At 41.8% G+C, this 17099-nt stretch overlaps 1 protein-coding gene across 1 annotated transcript; it reads right to left on the reverse strand.

The window, feature by feature from the left end:
* Window positions 1-2965: 2965 nt before the first annotated feature.
* Window positions 2966-17019, reverse strand: papss1 (3'-phosphoadenosine 5'-phosphosulfate synthase 1). Its single transcript, XM_086211667.1, has 12 exons — window positions 16759-17019; window positions 15528-15642; window positions 15167-15402; window positions 14697-14835; window positions 13834-13952; window positions 13538-13651; window positions 13300-13411; window positions 10315-10520; window positions 7800-7935; window positions 7272-7540; window positions 6198-6427; window positions 2966-3414 (listed from the first exon to the last, which is right to left on the reverse strand). Exons 1-12 carry the CDS (start codon window positions 16816-16818, stop codon window positions 3276-3278), a joined length of 1875 nt encoding a protein of 624 aa, XP_086067793.1. The 5' UTR covers window positions 16819-17019; the 3' UTR covers window positions 2966-3275.
* Window positions 17020-17099: the final 80 nt, after the last annotated feature.

Raw genomic sequence — 17099 nt, forward strand, 5'->3', positions numbered from 1 at the left:
TCTATTTCAAACACAGATTTTACATTTTGACATTTTTGATGTTGTGTTGAGAGATTCCTTCATTAGAAATTAATCGTTGCCATATATTTCGGTTACAGTGCCAAGAGTGGCCGTCTAGCAACTGAAGGGTCGCTGGTTCGATCCTCACTTCCCCCAGTGACCACGTCCAAGTATCCTTGAGCAAGATACTGAAGCCCTAATTGCTCCTGATGGCCCTGTGATGGAGTGGCGACCCGTCCAGGGTGAACCCCGCCTCTCACCCAAGGTCAGCTTAGATAGGCTCCTGTGACCTTTAACGGATAAACGGTATAGAAAATTGATGGATGGATGGATTCTCAACAGTAAAGAAGCTCGAACATTAATTCAACAATAAGCAAAACACATTTCTAAGCGCGAAGAGATTTTAAGTGCTTTCTAAAATGACCAAAAATGTCCTTAAACCATTAAAACTTCATTTTTCCTTTCTTTCAATGGCATGACATTTATCTCTACCAATAACATCTGCATGACTAAATAGCTTTCAACTCCTCTGATCAAATCTGGCTGTAAACTGTAACTGGCCTCAGACTCTGGGCCTAAAACACTTCTGTTATACTGGCTGTGACAAATGTTTTGTTTGACTGTCTAAATTTTCTGTAACAGCCATGAGAGATTATTAAATTAGGTGGTGCAGGTGAGTGGATGGAGGCATAAGTCATGTAAACAGTAGTCAGAGCTCTACAAATTCTTCTGGCACCTTCGGCCTTTTTCTCTGGCAGCGTGCCACACTGTAACAACACCCTCAGACGGATGAAGCGTTTCAAAGCGAGACCGGATTACGGAGCTAAAATACTCTGCGCAAGGCAAGATAACATCAACAGATGAAGGATACCCACAGTAACAGGCACCAGTATCACCCAGAGAACACCGATCTCCTCCAGACAGTTAAGACAACAACAACAGCAAAAATCATCTCCAAAATCATTTGATCATTTTCTGTGGAAAGAAGGTTCTCCTTTGCAAGTACAGGGGTCCCGGCTTGATTACCATTTGAGATCTGGTGAAAGGTAAAACAAAAATTGCTGCTGGCAGGTCTCTTCATTACATCTTGAAGTTGGATTAGATGAAGTATCCAGGGTATTTCTGACAGAGCCGCTCTTCTCAGTCTGGATTTAACCCTGTGTGTTCCACTTTCACTGCGCGGCTGCATCTGGGAGCCAGCTGCAGTTCATTGTATACAGTGTATGAGTGTGTCTGAGACTGATTGGGGTCACTAGGGGGTCTGTCGAATTCAATATACAGCCAACAGACCAAGTGCGGAGGTCACATGTTCCAATAGGAAAGGACCTTGAAATATCAGCAGAAATGTAGTTTTTAGGAGTGACGCATTTGAAACAATTTCAAGGAACACTCAAACTTTTTGGGAGATGCCATCTATCACTTTAAGAACAAGACAAGCAGGTTGACACCCTTCTCTCGCCCGTGTGTGCAGCAGTGCTCCAGACACCCAGCAAACGGCTAACTGCTACTTAGCTTAGCTGCAATGAATGCTAGCACTGGAGCACAGGAGAAAATCATCTCAAAAGTCATTAAATACACTTTTCTCTTCTTTCCCTGAATTAATAGAATTAGTGCTGTGCTTTCCATTTACTGTAAAAAAAAAAATAGTTGAAATTTTAATTTTATTTAATAATAAAATACATAGCTGGAACTACTTTCCTGACTAGGCGATTTGACACCGCACCTCAAAAGTCCCATCTTAACTTTGGTCAACAAAACAAAAGACTGCTGCTATTAGTTATGGCTGAATTTGTAAGAGAGGATTAGGAGGAAAACTTCTGAACAGACCAAGACCCTGACACTGATCTATTCCAACCAGAATCCAAAGAGCAGGAACTCCAAACTTTGTATCCACAGCGGCTATGCTAACTAGCAGTCAGCAAACCAGTGGGGGTCTGGAGCTCAGTCGTGAACAAAGAGGAGAGAAGGGTCCCTGTTTGCTTGTGTGGCTCTAAAATGATGGAACGCATTTCCCAAAAAGTTGGCGTGTTCCTTTGAAGCCACTGAGACGTCACAGGCAGCAAAAACTTGACAACTCATCAAGTTTGGGTTTGGGAAAAAAAAAAAAAAAAAAAAGCAACATCAAATTCAAAGCTGTCACTTAAAACGACGTGGAATCTTTTGAAAATATGTTACGTATTTAAAACTCTTTGTGTTAGGAACCCTAAGATTAGAGAAAGAAGAAGTAAACAAACTGCTCTTATAGCTAAAAATGGTTTATTGGACAAGGAAGATTACAAATCTGATCCCTTGATGGTAACCATCAACCATCTGATTAAACAGACCAACTCTTAAATATGAAATAGCACATGGAAAATATTAGCAACTTCAAAAGGAAAGAAAGACAATATAACAAAATATCAAGACTGTAGAGAGCTTATAGCACAGAAGAACATGCAAAAGACTGTTAAAAAGATAAAACATTGCAGCCTTAGGAAAATATAGGAGAAGAAAAAAAAAAAGTTTGAAGTTTTCCTGAAAGTTTAGGAGGCTGGGGTTGTGTATCCTAATAAAATGCTCATCTGTTTTGCACATTACTTGTTGAGCTACTGGACTGTTCCAGCGTAACAATGAGACAAGTGGGACAAAAAGCAGGTGCGTTTCTGTGACCTAATTCAAACATCATGCAAGTTTTTGCAGAACGAAATTCAAGAAGGACCAAGGCACTCAACTCTCACGTCAAACACTCGAGTACAGCAGATTTTGAGCAATTTACCACAAATGTACAGTTACAGGCAACTTATTTTAGGTTTGGTTACAGTAACATTTGACATGGGGAAAACCACAAGTACTCAACATTCATCTCCGCCGCAGTACTGGTCAACAGTACTCTCCATAAAGATGCTTTGACCTTCAGGTTGGCTTGTTTTGCAGACACATTATTGTCATTAGTATACACAGTTATTAAATTAGTGTGAAACATGAGTATCCAAAGACTTTTTTTTTTTTTTTTTTTAGCTCAGTCTCTTGTTTAACAGTACACCAGTCTATCAGTATGCTAGTATCTCCCACCATTCACAGTCCATGTAAGTTCAGTTAAATAAAGCACGTACAGTCCAAACACGTGATAAGACTAAAAAACAGCTGTGTGATGACTGACAGTTGAGTGTAAAAGTGACATACAGACAGAAGCCAGAGCGTGGTTTTTAATAGTAGCTGAATGGTCCCCACATTCATCATTTTAACATCAGCAGAAACCGCTGTGTTCCCATCTTGCTTTCCTCATAACTCAACCTTTAGGCCTTCTCTAGCAACTTATAGTATTCCTTCAGCACGGCCCAGGCCTTCTGAGCCATGAACCCGTCCGGAGGATTCTCTCCCTCGCGAGCCATCCTACGCATGCGTGTGCCCGAGATGAAATCATAATCTTGATGGCTGCAATCAAAAAATTAAAAAGACAAAAGAAGAAGAAAAAAAAAAAATAAAGACTGTAAACATGAAGTGTAAGATATATGTTGTAGGACAAAGAAACCACGCTAATCAAAAGCATAACAATGACCAGCAGCTGTGATAGATTGAGTTCAAAGAGAAGGAAGAAGGTCAGGGAGCATTTCTGCCTGCAGTCTGAGAGCAAGCAGAGCTCATCCCACCCAGTGGAAAAGACATGTTCCTGTATGGGACCATTAGTTCATCATGGCATGATCATTTCTGGCAACCGCTTCATTAGTAATTCCTCCCAAACCACTGTAGCTCCAGAACCATCCGGTAACACCACCACTCCCTTGCAAGGATTTAAGAAAGCCCAGTAAAGGGACCACTTAGTCTCCATATTTGCACCTTACTTAGACTCACTGGTCAATTTATTAAGTAGTAAAAACCAGTGTGGTATAATAAGACAGCCCCGAAATAAATCCTCCCTTCAACATCACCACAAATGACAATATATCAACTCCTCTCTCCAACAGCTCTTGACAAAAAGCTGAACATTACAATCCTCACGAAGGGAGAATTTACGGCAGAGGTGTTGTATTATACTGCATTTTATCTGAGTGTGACTAATAAATTGGCCAAGTGTGAACTCAAGCATGACTAATCATGTGCGGCTGAGAATTTCCCCGCTCACACTGCTCTTTCTACCAGAGCCAGGACTCCAAACCTGCACCGAGGTGTCTCAAGACAAACTGTGTTCGCCTGTGTGTACAGATGATACAAATGATTCGTACAACTTGATTTGTCAGTTCCTATTAAATATGAAAACTAGCACTGCTTCTAATCTAGCTGAGAAACACAAATGTCATTTTGTCAACAGAAGAAAGTTGTTATAAACAGCTGTAACTTTAAGTAATAAGAAAAATACGTTGATGAGGGGTGCACAGTTCTGAAAATATATCTAAACTTGATTATTTTGATTAATACTGCAATTGCAGTGTCAGAAGTAAGACTAATTTTTACATTTTAACTGAAAAAAAAATTGAAATGTTGATGGTGTGATTTTTGTGGGGTTCTGTATAAAGAAAGGTGTTTTCTTTAGACTGTCGAATATGATTTGTAGGCAGGCAACTGTATTTTGGTATTTGTCGTCGTATTTATTGGTATATTTAGGTGATGTTGTAATTCTAGTACATGTCAATTCATTGTGCAAGCCCTGTATGAGCTTAGTTAGAATTACAAGCATTAGGAGGACTCATTGCTGCACACCCTACCAAACCATCTGACCCATGATGAAACATTCAAATGTCAGGAAGCTTTTTTCCAATAATCAGATTTTCCTTGCACACATTTTTCAAAATTAAATAAATTCCCTCTCCCTGTCGCACGCTGGGCCAAGCTCATCACATCTTGACTTGTAGTCTGAGAACTACTATTTTTACTGATTTTGATAACAATCCCGCAGCAGAGAATATCTGAGAGGAGGACAATCTGCGGTGAATGTTTAACCAGAGGCAGCTGATGTGAATCCTTCATCTTCAGACTGAGGTGCATTGCTGGTGATTAGGCTAACGTACATGTCCCTCCTGATATTTGGCAGCGTCCCCTCAGAGAGCACCAGACAGGAATGCCGTAATTGGAACCCTAACTCTAAGTGAGAACTCCAGACTTTGGAAATCCAGTTAACCTCTTGGATTTGTTCCCTAGCTTTAGCCTTAAAATGAAGACGGAGTCACAGGGTCGACGGGTTTTTATGTTTTTTGTTTTTTTTGTTTTAAAGAAAACACTGTTGTGTTCAGGGAAGGGCTTAGTGATGTTGATGGAAACGGAAAAGTAAGCTGAAGGCCAACGAGGTGATTTTATACATTTGAAACAAGTATAAACCATGTTAGGACATGAGAGCAGTCAATAATTTAGACAGTCACAGAATACAACCGCGTTTTAATTTGAACTGTGTTTATCCCCTCTCTTTTGAAATAGAGGATAAACACTTCTTTAAAAAAAACAACAACCTCCAAGTATAGAAAAAGGTAATATTGAGTTCCAACCATGTGGTAAAGACTGTTTCCTGACTGATTCAATGTTTACTGTCATCATTTGTTATCATTTCACAGCCTGGAGTAGATAAACTAAAAGCTGGTTAGATTTGAAAAACATTCTCATTTTAGTGGCACTATTATGTCTTTCCAGTGAGGTACCAGGAGGTACTGTGTTCCTGATCAACAACTGGCTTTAAACTCAACGTCATAAATATGCATCATGGAAAACAAAGCAAAGCTTTTGATTAGGCATATTTATTTTCTACATTCCAGGCCAAGTGCAGCTACAGTTGCATAACCCGATGGTGGAGGTCACAGCTAATCTGGAGAATCATTATTTTGATTTTTTTTAGGGGGGGGGGGGTGGGTGTTAGTGATTGTGTGTCTGTTTGAAGTTGCTCAAAAATCCCAGAAAACTTCTGTTACAAAGAGGATACGGAGCCACAAAACTTTTTACTTTTTGACTGTCAAAAAAAAAAAAAAATACAACCACAATTTATGTTGTTCTCGGCCTGGTGCTTTACTACAGATAGAAGGAAAGAAAGGATTTATTTCAAACCGACATGCTAAATGAGTAATTAATCCAGAGAGTGTAATTTGTGACTTGGCTGCTGGTTTTAACTGGCCTAAGAGTGACAGAAGAGCAAGGACAGAGTTGATCAACCCCTGGATTCCTATAACTCCCAAACTGTGAGCGAAAGAAAGCTTAAAAGGGAAAGCACAGACAACCATGAATTAACTGGTACTCACTTCTTGGCGTCGTAAAAGTCCATCGCTCTTTTGACCTTGTTGTAAGCAGCAACCTTGAATGGAACGATCTCCAGGGTGATGAGGCCTGGAGCCATGGTGAGGACCTTGGCCCCGTGAGTGGGTTCATACAGGTCCTTTCCGGTGTTAGGGTGCGGCATGCCTGCGGGGTCACGACCAACGATGTAGAAGTTGGCACCAGCGACCATCCGAGCTCTGCAATGCCACTGAACCTGGAGATGAGACCAGAACAAAAACTAAAAATACTTGGGAGAGGATTTCAGTTTGAGTTTTACTGCTGCACGTTTGCCACCCGTGGTACAACATCACTAGCCCCTGCACTGAAACAATGTCTCAGATGATTAAAGCGCAAGAGATGAGGTTTACAACTGAACATTTTATGACACTTTTATTAAGATTGTTTGGGTTTTGTTTTGTTGCCTCCGAGCAACAGCAGTTTCAGAAGTTGAGCAGTGTTGGTGGTGTTGAGGGGCCCTAAATGAACTCGTCACACCGTGGAAACCTGCTGCTCTGCTACGTCTCCGTGTGTGCTTTGTATGGTCTGATTTTATATTGATGCAGTCAGGAGTGATAGTTCTAATGTAATCACCAAATATATAATACTTGTATTGCAGGTTGGGGACCTGCTTTCTGCGGCTGTGTGTGCTGCAACATCTCATGGGAGCGATGACCCGAAACCTTCAAGAGAAACTGAAAATAATAGAATCGATGTTTTAGTTTTTTTGGCTAACTTCAATCCCCGTTATGTGAGTTCAGCGGACTCCTCCTGCTGATGCTGGTAACCTGCACTTACCATAAAAAAAAAGACAATAGCAATTTTAAAATATTTTTTACATGAATATAAACATCGGTTACTGCAATCTGTGAATACTTTCTTATTTACAAATAGTCAACAAGACAACTATTAGCTGATATGTGGGTACATCCTTACTCATGGTAGTTGACTACACAATTCTGCCACGATGCTGTGATCACCACTCTGCCGAGGCGACCACTGGAGGAGAGACAGGCAGACCGGTGGTACATCAGCTGAGAGCTGTGACACTATTTCAGTACCTCAGTGGGCCCCGCATACATCATGGGTGAGGGGAAGATAGCAACAATGGTTGAATCTGGATTCAGGACACCCTCCTCCAGCACGGCAGCGTGTTGCTTCATTCGCCAAGGCAGAGGTACGTCATCGTCCTTGGTCCAACCCCCCAGCGGGTGGAGCAGCAGCACAGGCCGGCGGTAGCCTCGTTCGATGAGACGCTTGTGGGTGTCCTGCATTAGGAGAGCGTGGCCGTTGTGGACAGGGTTTCGCAGCTGGAAGGCAAATACAGCATCTGAGAGGAGAGAAAGGAGAAGGTCTGTTAAACTAAACTGCAGAACAAGACAAACAAACAGCAGCAGAGATAAGCACACTGGCTGACCACTACAACCACATACAGCCTCCATCGACTTTCCCTCTACCCGATGCCCTTCCTCAGAACAGCTGAGGAGAATGACTTTCCTGTGTGTCCTCTCCATTTCAAGATTAGAGTCTTAGATCTCATCATCATAAATACACTGGGGTGATAGGACCAACAGAATGTGACTCCATACCTGCATTCATCTCTTTAAACTTCTGTTTGAGCTCAGTGGGTGTAAGTCGGTACTGGTCCAGTCCGTCGTTCCAGTAGATCCTGTCTAGAACCTGCAGGTCTCCCCCTACCAGCCAGTCCCCACTTTCCATCACCATCTGAAATCAAAGCCACAGTGATCATGTCAGAGAACAAAACTCAAACATAATCCAAACTAAAGCCACTACGCTCCATAAAAGCTTCACCGTCCTGGAGTTCTGCCAACCTGGACTCCTGTAATAAAAGTCCAGAGTTATTGCCCGGTTACAACAGAGACACACCTCCATAAATCAAGCTCTCTATGTGTCGTTAAACAGACGACAAAACTCTTGCCGCTCTGCTCCTCTGCATTTAGACACTTTTTGGTTTTTTTAAATCAATAAGAGAGCAGAGACAAAATCAGATTGCATTCCACAATCAAACCTGCTGATGAGCTCATGACCACATTGGAGAGATGATTCCCCTCACGAGCTTAATCGAATCCTCTCACCTAAGTCGTCAGGATACAGGCAAAGGCTGCTATTGTTTCAGGTAATATCTTTATCCAGCCTCTAATGGTATTTATGAGACCCATAGTGAGACCAACTGAAAACACAGGCCTGTGCCACAGTAATGTGATATTAAGTGACAATTCTCTACAGGCGGGGCAATAAAAGAAACACAGCAGTGGCTTTAAAACAGGACCAATACACACAACAAATGAGACCTGAAGGATACTGCAAAAAGGAAAAATCCAACAATGTCACTTATTGCAATGGCATAAATAATTCGGTACATTGTTTTTATAAAGATTATATCAATCTGTAAAAAAAAATACCTATTCAAGAACAGAAGAATTAATTAAAAAGAAAGCAGAAGTAAAGATGGTGTTTGTCTCTGTATTTGGGATCAGGTTGTGGTCTGTTTTCCCACATTATAATTAATCCATCCCGTCTACTGCCGGTCTGAGAAGAGTCCTGAAAGACGATTAACAGCCTTAACCTTTGGAGCACAGACCAGACAATTTATTTTGGAAAAATGTTGGAAAATCAAAGGAGCAGGCTTACATGTACACATGTGCTCTGTTTAGTTATTATACGTACCCCATGGCTTCAAATGTGAGCAGGGTCTAGTCAAATAAACAAGCACTACACGATAGGTTCCGCAGAAAAGGGGGCTCCTGTCTGACTGACGGACAGGTAAACAGGAAAAAGTGGATTAACTACGTGTAATGTGGAGCAGGTTCGTTCAGGCTGGGAAGAGACGAAGTAAAAAGTGGGAGCTACCAGCGATGAGGTGTGTTGACAGACTGGCTCCGGCGTGGGGGTTAAACACACACCCATGTATACATCTTTACTGAGTGACACCTTAATCATAGCAAGCTGAGCACACACACACACACACGCACACGCACACGTTCAGCTGTGACAGGTTAGGATGGATACAGAATGACAGTTGTGGAATAGAGAGTTCTCCACATGAGTTTAAATGCAGAGCAGGGACATCAGGTGCTGACACTGGAGAGTCGTGTTACCAATTTATGATTCTGGAAGCTTCTAATGCATCTTCAACGTGAGGGCTGGACCCAATTTGATCATAAATGAGGAGACATCTGCTAAAATTAAAAATGACGGCCAACTGAAATACAGACACAGCTGTTGTCTAATGTTCATCTCTATCTGGACAGACAATTTTTAGCAGGAAAGGGCTTTGAAATGTGCCAGAGTGATTTCGTCTACGCCAAGCGAGTGAAATCGCTACATACCACAGAGGTCGCTGGTTTTGCCAGTGTGCCACTGGCACAAATCCTAAAAACAACGAGACATAAATTTAACCAGAGACTTTTAAAAATAGCCCTTTTTATATTTATGTACCCTCTGTGAGAACAATAAAAGAGTTGTACTCTTTTCCAGCTTCAAATCAAACGCCAATTTCTGCAGGGTGTGTACTTCAGGATGGCTTCAGGACATTATCTCGCCGGTTGCCACCAAATGTACCTGAGGCCCTCAGAAGCCAATAGGAGACAGATGGAAACCATTTGTGGATATATTTAGAGAAGGGTTGTATGAGCGGAAAGGTGGAAGTTGGCGATCTCGTACACTTTCAACGGAGTAAGACAGAGCGAGAAAGTGAGAGAAAGAGAAAGCGCAAAAGAGACCAACAGAGACAGACAGAGAGACAGAGAGAGTCAGCATCCAAATATAACACCTGTGAAATGAGGGCGGACAGGATGGATCAAGTGATTACAGTGACTGGGCGCCCCGACAGACTGTGAGAAAAGCTCTACCTCTCCACCTATTCACTCTTTCCATGAGCAAAGTGAAAAGGCCAACACGGATCTGGGTTCTATCACTGCTCAGTGTTTATCACTCTGGGACAGACAGTCTGGAGTTCTGCAGATGCTGCTCGGTACTTTCATCAAGGCTGAGTTGTTTTTTGTTTTGTTTTTTCCTTTTCTAAATTTTCAACAGCGTTTCTAAATTTAAATTCATTAAACTCCTGTCATTTTCGGAACTGACCTTGATGTAGGGATGGTCCTTGCAGGTGGTGCCCCACTGGCGAGCACAGCGCTCCTCTTTACGGTGCTCGTAGAACTCGGGGTTACGGAGAATGGCCACTCGCCTGCCTTCATAAACCAGAGCCATGGCCGTAACACCGTCCAAACGCTCTTTATCTGCAGACGACACCGGCAACACCACAGGCACCGACAGGTTGATCACACCGCCTGGGTGAAACAGAGACATTATGAAAGACCATGTTATAGTCTGCAGAGTGTGACAGGCAAAGGAAAATCACTACAATGTAATTTATCAATCAAATGGTGAGACTTTCAGCTCCAAAATAAATCAAAGTCAGATTTGAATGCCCTGATTGCTAGGGATGCCTGATAAAATAAGCATGTCATCAGTATCAGCAGCTTTATAATGCATTGTAACAGTCCAATGGCAGATATTCAAGCCGGCACAGTTGTGCTCATCTTTTTTTTTCCCCCCTTATCTGTATATAATAAACAGATGAGAAAACAATTCAGAAAATATATAAATTATGGGCTTTTGCTGATGTTTTGGAAATATAGAAAATGTTACTCTTTAAATTCTACAATGTTTACATGCGTTTGTCAATATGTATAAAAATGTGAATATTGTATAAACTTGTTTGTATTTAGTCAGTACTAATATTGGGGGAAGGGGGGGGGGGGGGAAATCAGCCGTCGACCAAAATTGGTTGTAAAATATCAGCAAGTATAAACCCAATATGATTCATCCCCACTGATTGGCCGAGTTGCAAAGACGAACAGCACCATCCATCATTTCTGGCTATGCTCATATCAAATAACAATCCAACAAAAGTAAGGAGCCCAATGCAAAGCACAGAGACAGTGAGATCAGATACTACACTAATGTTTAAAAGACATCACAAAAAGCTCAACAGTCCTAATAAAGTTTCCATTTTGTACCCAGTCAGGCTTTAAGTGGCATATATGGCTAAACCACAGACTAGAGAGTCCCAAAGGCTGCAATTTTAGAAGCAGAGGAGAAAACTACCCTCTTAAGCTACACTGGATCTTGACCCTTTCTCATTTTATGATTTGAGTGCTGCAGTTAGAACTGGCACGCATTTCACATCAAATTATATCAAATGCCGTGGCGACAGGAGGGCACGCTGGCTGGTGCTCCCAGCTCCCCGCGGACCCTCCTCCGGTCCCGACTGTCACTGTGTTGAGTGTACAGCTGGTTCTAATAAGACACACAAGACTGCCAAAGGTCCAAACGAGGGAGACACAAACTTGCGTCTGTTTATTTTAGCAGACTATTTGATTAGTGCAACACGCAGTTTTCTGCTTCCCTACCAGTTGGAGGGTTATAGCACGGGTGATCAGGCTTTTCAGGGTGATAACATTTTTCCTCATTAAATCCCTAAAGGGAATGTACAAATGGTGATGTGTGTATGGGGGGGGGGGAGGAGAGAATCACCAAATACAGAAGCCTCTCCCTTGGGACAAACACGGGAAAACGAGATCAAGACGTTTTAATATATATTTCTGCTTCTGTCTGTTTCTCAGTTTCTCGCTGTGTTTCCAGGCACTGAACTGAAGTTTTTTTTTTAATCAAGGTTTTATCCTCCAAAGCAGACAGGAATTGTAATATGTACTGGTCTGAAAATTACATACAGCCAACATGTATCTATTTTTTTACTTTTACTGTGTGTGTGTGTGTGTGTGTGTGTGTGTGTGTGTGTGTGTGTCCGTCTCGTCTAATAACATTTTTTGGCAACACAACACAGCACAGGAATTGAGAGGTTTTCTTGGAATTTCAAACAATACATGAAAAATTGCTGTAATTACGCGGAGGCACTCTACAGCTAATATGATTCTCATTTTCTACAAAGCACCAGAAAACAAAACTAAACACACGGCATTCCTGAGCCCTCGCTCGTCTTCCTTCACCATCACAACACACATCATCATTCTTGAAAAGCTGCATGTACATCAACTTCGCTTCTCCTTCTGTCAATATTTTACTCCAACACTTCAGCCAAGTCGCACATCACTAATGTGAAATTCTTCTGTCAGCCTGCAAAAATACTGCGTTTATGTACCCAACAGTGTAAAATATCCATCGCAGGTTCCAGGGGCTCATGCAGGGAATATTTGTTAAACTAATTTAACGCTCCATTTAATCAGAGGACTTTTTCTCTTTCAACTGGAATAATAATAAAAAAATCTTCAGAGACATCAAAGTATAGGTTCAAAAGACAGAAATAAAGAAAAACAATAAATGTCAAAAAATGTTACAGGGTTCATACACATTTTTACCGATAAAGTTCCACCTTTTTGTTTTATGTCTTGTCTTTATATCGGTTCAGAACCGTAAATTCTCTGAAGTTCTTGTCACGTGAAGAATAAACCAGGTCAAATTTTACCAGTGTTCATAAAATGAATGCTTCGTGATATGATATGACATAAACACATATAAAACTAAATCAATACTAACAAAAAGAGATTTTCTGGAACTTTACATCAACTGAACCACATGCACTCTGATACTCAGGTATTTGGGAAGCTAATTCTTAGGAATTTTTTTCCTAAATTTTCTGACTTTGCGTACTTTGTGTAATTTTCCAATCCTGCTAATTGAAATTTTCAAAGGCTTTCAAGATTTTCAATGAACTCGTGAACCCTGATATTAAGACGTTATGGTTTGGTTGGAAGCTAAGAATTAAATTTAGCAGATTTGGAGCAAAACTTGCAGCTCAGTGCGTAGTTCAGGTCAGGACATAGCTTTCATGTCAGCGCACTGGTGGCAAAAGACAAAGACATACATCCGCCTTTAAGTACTGCTGAATAGAACCCTGCTGATTTTTAACAGAGAGCCATGCAGTGCTACCAAGTGAGCTGTTCTGTGAGCTCTTAGCTCCACCTGGTGGTTTCCTTATGTATTGCTGGTTCCCCATTAAAAGGCGTTTTTTTTTTTCCCCCCCAGAGTGAAGTTCCAACATCTTACCATCCAGCAGGCAGTCAAAATGAAGACACTGTAAATACTCTCTCTCTCTCATGAAGCCATTCAGAGGTGTGGCCCAGCCTTCAGCCAGCACCTGCACCCACTGCATGTCCACCTGAGGGTCAGAAATATACATTAGTACAACAATACACACCAGTTAGCAGAGTTATAGAAACGCAAAAGCTTGTTCTTCAACTTAATTTACAAGTTAAGCAAATCAATAGCAGATAATATGAAGCACCTTCCCAATTTGTACAGCAGGCAGAGTCTCTGCATCAGCCTTGGCCAGGTCCAGTTTGTTCTCCTGAACATAAAGTTCTTTCACTTCATAAGAAGCATCAACAGGCACTATATCCTGCAGAAATTAAAGAACAGCATATTCATTACTCAGCTCTTGCAATAAACAATATCAATTATAAATACAGTATCATTTGAGACCTTCTCTATTAAAAACTCTAGTAAAATCAATACAAGAAGTAACATGATACAGAGAACAAACATCATGATGGACTGATATCAGGCAGGAAGGTTCTTTACCCTCTCCTGCAGCAGATCAATGAGCTGCTGGATGCACTCGTTCACGCTGCACGAGTCAGTCTTCAGCACAAGTTCCGGAGCCTCTGGTTTCTCATACTCAGAGTCGATCCCAGTGAAACCTGAAAAAAAACACACACAAAAAAATAATAAAATAAAAAGTAAAAATGAAAGTTTTAGCTCAGTCTCAAATGATACCGACAGGTCTGAAAAATATAAAATGCGTTTATCTGATTTTCAAACTAACATTCATGCAACACTCTTGGAATCCAGGGCACCTACGACAACACTGACTAAGCGTAAAATCGTCTCTATTCTTATGTATGTAAAGGAGTTAAGGGGTCAGATTATGATTGAAGGGCTGATTTCAATCAAACGTGAAAGAAAAGACACACAGAGCCTAAAAACACCATTTCACCTCGAACAAGAGGGAAACTGTCATCGGCTCAAATGCTCTCCACAGTTGACACAAATCTCTGGAAACTGGGTTGCGATCTCACGCTATCAAGATGTGACGACACACTGTGATAAGAGAGACTTCAAAGAGCGATGTACCAATTTCATTGGAACTGTCATTTCTCTGACATAAGGTTTAGAAGAAGAAGAAAAAATAGCCATGAAAGGCTATTTACACGTGACATGAAATTGTCAGAAAAATGAGAATGCCCAACACCACGTGTTTGCTGAGCAGCGCGGAATTCCCAGCTGAAATCTCTCTCTCTCTCTCTCTCTCTCTCACGTAAGGGCCAAAGCGGAGAAGAACAATGTCACGGGTATCAAAACATAGTTCTGTAAGTATTGTTTGGTTTATTACACGACCTTGAACCTAATCTTGGGTTGTGATGTTTACTAAAATGAAAACTTACCTCTTATCTCGCCTGCTCTGGCTCTCTTGTAGAGTCCCTTCACATCCCTCTGCTCGCACACGTCCAGCGGAGCATCCACAAAGACCTCAAAGAACGGCAGCCCTGCAGCTTCATGGATCTTTCTGGCATTAAGGCGGTCCTGTCAGACAGCAGTCGGTCATTTAAACGAGGGATTTCAGCATTTAAGCAAAAATGTCCAACTTTGCCCAAAATAGTGTAATTATTTGAATCAAAATGGACAATGACATCATCAAGAAGGTCATCTCCATTGGCCAAGGTCTGTTGCAAAAGTGACAAGAATTTTAACTTTGCTAACTAAGTAACTACTGTAGACTATAAAACCTGTTGAAATTAAGTCAGGCCTAATGTAAATACAAGTAAAGATTAAAGGCAGCAGCATTAAGGCCTAACCAAATGTTTTTGGTCTGCCCTCATTCAGCTGCTCGTGTGTTCTTTTGACAGTCACTCACCCTGCCGTAGGGAGAGATGAAGCTGGCGATGCACACCAGCCCAGCATCAGCAAAAAGTCGGGCCACCTCAGCAATACGTCTAATGTTTTCTTCACGGTCCTCAGGGCTGAAGCCCAGGTTCTTATTCAGGCCTTGTCGGATGTTGTCCCCATCCAAGGTGTAGCAGGGGATCCCATGACAGACCAGGTACTCCTCTAAGGCCATGCTAACTGTGGTCTTCCCTGCACCGGACAAACCTTAAAAACAGAGGAAAACATCCACACCATTAAAAAGCTTAAAAGGGATAAAAAAAAAAAGTGCAGAAACCAAATCTTGACATGTGTGTCTGCAAATAAAAGCTGGTGCCACTGTTCAAACCTACCAGTGAGCCAAACGGTGCATCCTCGGAAGCCTCCTCTGGTGCCCACAACCTGCCCGCGCTTGTTTCGGCTGACATGGTGAGCTTGATAGGTGACGTTAGTTGCTCGTTGCATTCCCTGAATAGATGCAGATTTTCTGAATTAATCCATTTCTAAGTTATTGTGGACATAAAAAGAACTCAAAATTAACACATCAATATCACCACAAAAACTTCAAGAATGACTGAATTGATTGCACGTGAGTGTATTAAATTTGAGCTGACTGACATCTCCCTTCAGAACCCAGCAGTCTTCTGGACGCACAGGTAATGAAGCACGTTTTCAAGCACAGCGGGAGCCATGACTGCTTCTCTCATATCTGTGGTATTTACCAATCACGAGCGATGGTTCCGTCTATCTGAACATGGACTTTTGACCACTTTTATTGTTTCTTTAACGGTCACAACTGCGCGTCAAACAGGATATAGACCCAAAAACTGCTACAACAACTTATGAGACATAAAACGCTTATGGAAATGGCTGGAATATACTTCCATCATAATGTGATAAGCACTTACACGCTAGGGATGCACAGTACTGGCCACATATTGGCCCATAAATGAAGCCACTTTTTGTAACAATAACAATAGTAACAATCCTGAAGGCAATACCTGCATTGAGCACTGTTGTTATGCATTCCTATTTTACACTCTAAAACTGAACTGACACCAAACAAAAGAACACCATCACCACTATCACTAGAAACACCTGACAAAGTGCCAATCCCTGCTTTGATTACCACGCCCATGCCGTTGGTACATTGTGGGATGTTAAGGGTTAAAATAAGACCCGTAAATTGTTCAATGAGTGTCCCCGACCCAGATGTATACTGCTGAGGAAACACAATTCAATGTTCAAGCGCTTTTCAAACCTCGGCAAATCCCACATTTGAAATAAATAAATTAAGTAATAAATCAATTAATAAAAAATCTGGCATTTCCAAGGCATTTCAGCACCTGTGGGACCTGGGAAGAGTGATGCATTTCCATTAGCTGACTAAGTTAGTTAGCCACTGGCTGCTAGCAAGGCAATCAAGCAAAAGCCAGCTTTAACTGCACAGCTGCATAGTGACTTCTGTTTTTAAGTGGCTGTGCGTCATGGTAGACAGTCTACGCTCAACGGCGGGTGGTCACAGAGAAAGTGGGCGAATGTCGTGATGCGATGAATTACCACAACTTGGCGAGAGAAACTCACCCAGCTCTCGGCGGCGTTACTTAGCTTCTGCTTCTTGTGCGAGTTTCCGTACGTTTCCATGGCTGCCGGTAGTCCGCGGCTGATTCAACCGGAAACCGTTTCTAAATCACACAATGCAGCAAACCGCTCAGCTCTTCCTTCTATCGAACAGGTGTAGCTGAATTTTTCAGCACAGGTATCTCCTGTAGATGGAAGAGCCCGGAGCCGAGGACACCGTCTGCCACAAGAACCGGGAAGAGCTTCCCTGGACGCCACGTCACCAAGTGACGTATTTCCTCAGTGGACATGAATGGACGAGCTGATCTGAGATCAGTTTTGCTCATAACGTGTACAGACTGGTC

This window comes from Aulostomus chinensis, chromosome 8, assembly GCF_037954235.1.
Source record: "Aulostomus chinensis isolate RoL2024-O1b breed Wild chromosome 8, RoL_Achi_v1.0, whole genome shotgun sequence".
Taxonomy (NCBI): domain Eukaryota; kingdom Metazoa; phylum Chordata; class Actinopteri; order Syngnathiformes; family Aulostomidae; genus Aulostomus; species Aulostomus chinensis.

What these genes read in the sequence shown, in the direction of transcription:
- papss1 (XM_086211667.1), bottom strand. Translation starts at nt 16,818, where the DNA reads ATGGAAACGTACGGAAACTCGCACAAGAAGCAGAAGCTAAGTAACGCC. An exon ending in TTGATCTGCTGCAGGAGAGG is followed by an intron (nt 13,652 to 13,833) that starts GTAAAGAACCTT and finishes TAATTTCTGCAG; the next exon opens with GATATAGTGCCTGTTGATGC. An exon ending in TGTATGCGGGGCCCACTGAG is followed by an intron (nt 6,428 to 7,271) that starts GTACTGAAATAG and finishes TCTCATCTCCAG; the next exon opens with GTTCAGTGGCATTGCAGAGC.